General features: G+C 47.1%; 1 protein-coding gene across 1 annotated transcript; it reads left to right on the forward strand.

The window, feature by feature from the left end:
• Window positions 1–750: 750 nt before the first annotated feature.
• On the forward strand, window positions 751–2,935 carry ZC2HC1C (zinc finger, C2HC-type containing 1C). The gene is made up of 2 exons (XM_010284228.1): window positions 751–1,977; window positions 2,669–2,935. The coding sequence occupies exons 1-2, from the start codon at window positions 751–753 to the stop codon at window positions 2,933–2,935; spliced, it is 1,494 nt and encodes a 497-aa protein (XP_010282530.1).
• The last annotated feature ends 5,592 nt before the right edge of the window (window positions 2,936–8,527 follow it).

An 8,527-nucleotide genomic window follows, 5' to 3' on the forward strand; every position in this document is an offset into this window, starting at 1 on the left:
CGAGAGCGGCGCAGGAACTGGCGTTCGCGTGCCTGTCTCCAGGCAACAGCCGTCAACACGGCGCCCGGGGCGGTGGCAGGCGCAGGGCGGGGGGCAGAGCTCCGCGTTGCCCCGTGGCGAGGGTGGTGGGGAGGAGGAGGAGAAGGAGGTGCCGAGTCTCTTGGGCCGTGGGAGACCGATGAGCGAAACGGGAGGCGACGCAGGTTGCCGAGGAGGCCGGGCGGAGCGCTGGCCGCAGCCCCGCAGGTAACCTGCTCGCCCCGCGCCGCTGGCCTGGGTACCTGACACACCTCGGGGGATGTGGTAGAGCGAGCCACGGGAAGATTGTACTGAGCTTTACCGGTCGTCTGCGTGTCAGACCTGTGTGCCACACTGGCGGATCTACAATGCCAAAACTGAAGGGACAGGTTGTGGGATACGCCCTGGGGGAGTATAATAATTTCCCTGGCTGTACAGCATATTTCTGCTGCTACAACAACGAAACAGAGCTCAGACGGAGAGCAAAATAAGAGTATCATTATCTGGCTGCATAAACGATTGGGGCTGGAAGAGGCAGCATGGGAGCTCGCAGGTGGAAGGAACATAAAGATTTACAGAAAGCAGAAAAGTTACCAAACCTTTGCTAATATTTATTATAGCCTCTCATTGTTGCCTGCAGATGTAGACTGTTAAGAAAAAATTTGTCCAGTTTTAGATCAAATAGCATGTAATGACTTTGCTTCTAACCTCAGTCTCTTTCTCAGGCACTGAATGGCTTTGTTTCCACCGGTAGATTCTGTGGTGGCAGCTACTAAGCTTGTTCCCAGTTCCCGGGTAGAACACCAGAAGAACAACTTTCAGCATGAACTCATCCCTGACAAAGGGGAAAGTTTAAAAGATCTCTGTGCCCGGAAGAACGGAAACTATTCATATTGTCTTTCTGCAGAAAGCAGTCAACACAGCTCCAGGCATGGAGGCTTCTGTTCAGCTGGACTGCAGAGCCAGTATCTCACCAGCCAGACCAAGACTCTGCCAGCTAAATCAGTAGCCAGATGCAAAGAAGGAGTGGACCGTGCCCATCCTCTGAAACCAATTTTTCACCACAAGGGTGTGAGTGTTCCAGTGGTTAACACAGCACAGCTTGGAAGTTCCTTGTATGTGGAGGAAGCTCCAAATAGTAGGCCTTGCTCAAAGAGCAAAGGGAAGCCTCCAGCAGGGAGGTCTCAGCTAGCTGCAATGCTCTCTCCTTGGACAGCAGAGCCTAAACAGTCAGCCTCCCATCTGTACAAGAGAGAGCTGGCCTACATCCTAAAGCTGGAGGCAGATGGACGGCACTTAGAAGAGGAAATTCGAAAGAAAGAGGCCCTCCTCAGAGAGAAGCTGAGGAGAACAAAGGAGGAGCTTAGAAGGATTCAAAGAGAGAAGGCGCTTGTCGAGGCAGAGGAGAGAAGAAACAGAGAAGCAGAGAGGACCCATGAGTGGAAGGCTGCAAGGCACCCTGAAGAGAAAACTTTCAGAGTTGCAGTCAGGCAATGCAATGGGGTCTTTGGTGGGGTGCAGTCTGCAGAGGTCACTATCCCCAAGCCTGGCACCACCCTCTACCCCCAAGAGCTGGCTATGGGGAAACTCAAGAAGGAGCGGTTGGTGGCCAGCAACAGCAAAATTCGAGACCGCATACCAATGGAGCATTTAGCCTCTTGTTCAGAGCTGGCCCCAAAACATAGCCCTTCTCTGTTGGCCCTCTCAGACCAAGATTCTGGTGACCACCCATCTTTAGAGGTGCTGTATGTGCAGGCTGCCAGTGCTGTGGAGCAGGGGGGGCTCGGACAGTGCAGCTTCTGCGGGCGTAAGTTTCTCTGCACCAGGCTTGAGAAGCACATGAGTATCTGTGGCAAGAGCCAAAGCTCCAAGAGGAAAGTGTTTGACTCCAGCAGGGCCAGAGCTAGGGGCACAGAACTGGAACAGTACCAGCGATGGAAGAGCTCAGAGAGGCCTCAGGTAATGTGCAGTCCCTTTGCCTCCCTTGATCCACATCTACTGCTCATGTTCCTTTCACCTCAACATCTAATTCTGACTGAGGTGTGAGTGCCTTCACACGTACACAGGGCTAAGGGATACAATTCAGCTATTGCCTCTGAAACGTTTGTGCCAGGTGGATAAGTAGATCCATTTAAAATCTAATAGATGGGGGGCGGGGGTCCTAACAGACTTGTCTTTGTAATGTGTCAAGGGTGTACTCCTGCAGAAAGCTCACTCCTTGCTGTAGTCAGGATGCTCAGGATGCACACTGGGCCTGCTGCAGTAAAGCTCTGTGACATTAGGGGCTGCAGGGAACTGACTGAAAATGCAGGTAATAACACAGATTATTAAAACAAAGGCAGTGGAAACATGCAGCTCTGTTCCTGCAAAGCAACTATAGCAACCATCTCCAGTTCCTTGGACCTACTGCTGACTTTTCTGGTTACTCTCAAGCTTTTTCTAAGTATTGATGTCTCGATCAGTATTTCCTTCAACTCCTCCTTGGTGCTGGTCTTTTTGATCCCCTTTGTAGGACTCAGCTTCCCAGGGAGGGTTTTACATCAAAAGGGAATGCCCAGGGACAGGTGACCCGAGTTGGACCCTGAGCATAAGATTGAGAGTGGAGGCTGACAGTGGTGCCAGTTGCTCTGACTGTCTTTCCCTTCTGCAGAATAAGCCACCCAGAAAGAACAACTGGAGACAGAAGCACGAGGTTTTCATCCAGACCCTCCGCCAGGCTCGCCAGGTGCAGCAAGTCCTCTCCAAAGGAGGGAAGGTGTCTGACCTACCCCCGTTGCCTCCCATCGAAAACCCAGACTACGTTGCCTGCCCCTACTGCAGACGCCGATTTGCTCCCCAAGCAGCTGAGAGACATATTCCCAAATGCAAAACCATCAAAAATAGGCCCCCACCCCCACCGCAGAGGAGGCGCTGCTGAGGTGGTGCCCAACTGTACCTGCTGCTGCAATTCCCTGCCTGTTTTCTGCTAGGTTTCCAGCCACAGACACTTGCACTTTCCCTAGTCTCAATGCTGGCTGTGAGTATTGAGCTCGTACATACAGCAAGGCAACAGCTCAGGACATACAAGCAGAATACTAGAACTCGTGTACTTTGACCTGTGCCCAGGATCGCCCTGTGCGGGACCCCCTCTGGGGCCTGCTTCTTCCATCCAGTGAGTTCAACATGGAGTTTCAGTGTGGGTGTAAGTCTGTTGCTGTTCAGTCAGCTGAGAAGGGAAGAAAGGTGGTTGCTACAGGCTGTCAGCAGGACAGCGGTGAGAAGCAAACCAGCCATCAGAAAGGGGCTGTTCTTCAGAATAGTATTTTCCCTGTAGGTTAGGGAGGCTTGGGGTTTTGTTTGTTTGTTTGTTTAACTAGTGATGTCTGATGTGAAGAGAGCTGCTCTCCTTTAGCTCATCAGTGGCTACAGACTCTTTTTTTTTTCTTCTCCAAAAGCATAGAGCAGTGCTGTTCATGACAAGAAGAGCTGGGCCAAACAGAGCATCTGCCTTCTGTTTGCTCTACTGCTCCGTAGGTGCAGATGTTCACCCTGAACATGCTAACAGTGACAGCAGTTCTGGCTGGTGTAGCATTTTTATTGTAGCTACCTATAAGAGACTGGGATGTGAGGGGTTCCTCTATTTTTGCCACAGAGAGGACTCTACATTCTTCAACACTAGCATTTAGACAAGGCATTTGGAAAAGTCAGACAGAAGGAGAGGAGAAAGCTGTGTAAGCAGTTCACTTTTTTGCAGCACAGAGTCTGCTGCATTCTTCTGTCCTTGGTATCTGCGCTAGACGACAGGATGCAGAGCTGCTGCTTGGTCATTGCTCATGCTGTGTCCTATTCATTGTAGGGCTGTGCAGTTGAATAATGAAAGCTGTGTAGGTCGCTTTATTCCACACTTGTTCTGCAGCAGCCCAAGAGTTTATTTAGATGCTTTTCTAGAATGCTGGTGACAGTCCTGGAGCTATGCCTTACCAGCTGAAGATCTGTAACACTACCATTTAGAAATCCAGTGTGACATGGTTTGAATTAGAAAAGGAGAACTGGGAAGAGTATTATTAAATGCTTCCTTAACACAAGAAGCTCAGGATCAGGAGGTCAGGGGGTTATAAAAGCTGGCAGTAGCAGGCACTTACTGTTTGAGTCCACATGTCAATTCATGTGCATAGAACGGCAGAGATACTCCGAACCGGCCACACACTCGAGACAACAGAAGAACCATCCCAACGTGTTACTTACCACATACAATAGGTGGGACTCAGAGTTGGAAAAGGGTGGAAGAAGAAATATTTAATTAAAGAATAATGCCACACAATAAAAAATAGGTCATGAATAAGTCAGGCTAGAAATTAGGTTTCTAAGTAGTAGCGAGTAGTAGAGAAGTGAGGTCATGGAAAAACCTTCCAAATAGATTAGCACAGGCAAGGAACCTATATTGTTTCAAGATGGACTTGGAGAAGATCACGGAAAGGAGCATATGGCAAGAGTTAACATTAAGAAGCGTGATACAGAGCATTTGTTCCTATTTCCAAGCTTCCTGTATAAAGTGCAAAGAACAGATCAGCAACCGTTCTGTGCTTCAGTGTATCATTTCAGGAGCTGAGAAGGAATTTCCTTCCCATGGCAACCTTCCCTTAATTCCTAACTTGGCTTCTGGTTTTTTTAATTTTTATTTTTTTTATTTCCATCCAAAATGTTTAAGAACGGCTACAGTTTAAAAAAACCCACAAATGCCCCCAGACAGTACACTAAGGAACTTCACATCAGAAAACCTGTTACCTGTTTCACTCATATGTTCAGGGTTAAATCAACGATTAGTTTTGATACAAAAACATGGAGTTTTCCTGCAGGTCAAGTTGCTATGGACCTCTAAAATACAAGACTTGCACCCTTCCTTGAATCATCTGCTTATTTTCATCTTAGTTGCTGCAATGGTAGGGAATTATGACAAAAATATACCCCTTCTTTTGCTTTCTTCTTGAGTTGTAAGTTAGTTCTTAGTGATTTTGGCCTCATGCTAAAGGTCTTTGTTTGTCACACACATCTTGAAGGGTCTTTTGGGGGAAAATGTGTCCTATAGACCCTTTTAGAGAATCATCTACTTATACTTGCAGTTCCTGCAAATTTCTGTTATTTTTCCAGATTCTGATTTTTAATACTAGTTTTACACAACAGACTAGTTCTGTTGTGTAAAAGTTGTTTTAAATGGTCACAAAGTGGTTTGTGTTCTCAAAGTAAGAATGACTACTTTGTATGAGAAAGTAGCAACAGGAAGCAAACAAGGAACAAAAAAATTCCAGCAGCTCCTTTTGCAATTCCTTCAGTAATGTAGCAGCAGCTCATGGGAACATAGAAAAAGTGACTAGATTAAACTGTAGTTGTCAGAAGCTGAATATGAAGAAACACTCCAGCCTGCAACATGTGGACCAGACTCTTGAAACAAGTTGGAGAGCTTCTGCTCTATAGATATGTGGGCAGAAATCCCAATCCCTTGGCACATCCTAGAGAAGCATGAAGGTCCCAGAATGGGTCAGTGCTGCACTGTGCCAGGCAGGTATGAATGTACAAACCTAGAGAGGAGAGAAAAAACAGACTCGAAACAAGGGAAAATAATTTCCTATATCCAAATTGCTCTAACTTCAGAGCTTTGAAATAGAAGATAGCAAGAGCTGACAAGAGGTAGGAAAGGGGTAAACTGGAAGCTTTATGGAAGCTCCTTGAATTAAAGGTGTAATTGAATTAAACAAAGAGTAGTTAAGAAATTCAGTATTACAGGACAGGCAGTGGTACTAAATCCATTTCCCTTGCACCATGTTTTATTGACTGTGTTTAGTGGACCCTAAAAGTTAGCAGAGTGCAAATGGCGACTGGGGTAGGTACACACAAAAAAGCTTTTGATACTGTAAAACAAATCCATCTGTTGGGGACTTCTCTTAAGTGACAGGCCAACGGCTAACACTGAGATTGAAATGGTAGATTAAACAAAAATTACTGAAATTAAATCACCAGGCTTCACTTGTTATCTTTGTTTTGGAGCTAACCGTGGGCAGTTCACCCCTCTTTGCTGAGCTATTGTGTCAGGTAAGACAGACAGCAGTATCCAGAAAAGTCTCCAATAGTTGGTTTAAAACTTAGTAACAGTTTAGCCAAAGCATCAGGCTCAGCACACCCTGCTGCTTTTCTATCATCATTAGTGTTGCCCTGGCACTACTCAAGCCATGTTACTCACACCAGGTCAGGCTCCTCTTATGCTACTGCAGTACAGTCGCCTCTCAGAGACACACTGCATCTTCAGTATCCAGACCGGTACTAAGTTTAAGTCTTTAACCCAGCTCTGCCTCTCAAGACATTTCACAATTTACTAGAAAACCTGATAAGAAGTTAGAAGTGACAGACATTAAGAGCATGCAGGAACAGTTGGCTGAGCAGGTGTCAGGCAGGTTCTCCCTTCTGCAGGCCTTAATGCTTAGTAGAAACTGTTCCGAGAGAAACAGGTATTTCTTCCCTTTGAGCCTGTCTCTTCCCATTACTCATTTCCCACTTGGCACTCAAACTGTTGAAATAAACACACACACACACACACACACACACAAGCCCCCTGACGTCACTAGGAAGAGATGCAGCAGCAAGAGAATAGAATTGGTTTGTTGTTTGTTTATTGTTTTTTGTTTTTTTAAATGAAGGGACACAGAACATGACTTTTTTTTCCCCCATAGCGAAGAAGCTGCAAGCCCCTTGTCCCTCATGACAGAATGTCATGAAGCCAGCTGACTATATGCATATTTCCCCTTCCTCTCTTGGTAAAAAAAAAAAGACTCTGAACACAGGATAATGAGTTTAAACATTTATTTAAACAGAAACTCCAAACCACTCCACCCTTTAACCTTTCAAAAAACGACAACGACAAACTAGTTTTCAGCCAGAGTGTCAGAGCAGGCATAAGTTGTGTTCCACTATAACAACTCGGTAGCAATACTAGCAGGAGACCAACACATACGGAACTAGCGCTGCAAGAGGGGAGAAGTAAAAAGGGTCTGAAACTGCTCAAAGGCACTTCTGCCCACTTGCCCTTCCGTTTTCAGCCCAAGACAAAAGTGCTGGCTTTAAACTGCTTTTTTTGGTTGCATAGCTGGCTGGTGTAAAATCTGTGGTCTGTAACAGGCACAACCCGGATAGCGTGAATCCTCTAAGGCACATATGAGATTGCGGAGCACAGGGCATCCTCCGTCAGGGACCCTAATCCTCCACTAGATCCAAGGGGAATCCAGTCTGTGCACCTAGCTTCCCAACTGCAGAGCATTGAGAAATGAGGATAGCAGTGCACTGCAGGAGAGCGACTCCCATCAGCTTGGTGCTTGCTTATTGGACATGGCTCAGGCTCAACTCTTCACTCCTCAAAGGCACTGCTGCAACGTGACCAACTCAAATCATTTCCAACCGCAACAACAACCCTCAAGCCGGGACCCTAACCTGAGAACTGGCTCCAACGCACATGGGGGAAAGGGGAGCAAAGTCACAAGGGCAACCAAGCGACATGGCCATGCCAGCGTGCCTGATGCTCACCACCTCCCAGGAGGGCTGTCCTCCTAGCCTTCCTTCGGTAGTGACAGATGGGCACACTGGTATGATCCTTGCCCTGGACACTGCACTGGAGAGACTGCACTTGATTCAGCTCCAAGATACTAGCAATAGGCACCAAAGAAATATTTAAGGAGCATAAGATACAAGGAAATGGTTTGGCATCCACCTCTCGAGACAAATGGGGAATGCTGGCTCCCCCGGCACAGTCTCTAGAAAGAAGTAGTCTAAGAGAGGTGACAGGATATCAAACTCCGGTAGACCTAAGGCAATTTTAGTGACTTGCCACTGATGGGGATGGTTTATGCCTAATGAAATCACAACCCCACTCTCACAGCAAAGGTGAGGGGGACTCAGGACTCCCGAGAGGCTTCACATAAGGCAGGGCAGGCTAGCTGCTCCCAGGGATCCTATCAATCCCATAAGCTTATTTCAAAGTCAGTTTGCTAATAAATTTAAGGGGAATAAAATTAACCTCATTCTCTAACAGGAAATGAGGAAATCTTGAGCATCAGACCATGCCTCTTCCCATCTCCAATTTTCTTGGGAAAGCCTCTCATTTCTAGAAAGAAGGTGAATTCCAGACAGAGACTTTATCATTCATGGTCATTGGGGAAGGCTGCATCCTGTGACCACGGCATTAATGACCCATTCTGGGTAGGAAACTGCATTCCAGCTTCATCAGAACACTGAGTGGAAAAACACTGATTCTTCCCACACCCACACGGAGCGTGGGCACCAGGGGCTGAGCAGAACAGAAGCCAAGCAGGGAGCAGCTACGGGCTTATGCCAAGAAACCAGAAGCTCTGTCACCCAAACCAAGTTGAACAGCTGGAGGAAGAAACGGGTGACTTAGTCTGAGGCCCAGATGCTTATCACCTGGTTGGGAAGCAGGGGGTTTGAAACTGAGAACCAGAGATCCCATCTCAGACAATCCCCACCACTG

Source organism: Phaethon lepturus, unplaced genomic scaffold (genome assembly GCF_000687285.1).
Source record: "Phaethon lepturus isolate BGI_N335 unplaced genomic scaffold, ASM68728v1 scaffold33113, whole genome shotgun sequence".
NCBI classification, from domain to species: domain Eukaryota; kingdom Metazoa; phylum Chordata; class Aves; order Phaethontiformes; family Phaethontidae; genus Phaethon; species Phaethon lepturus.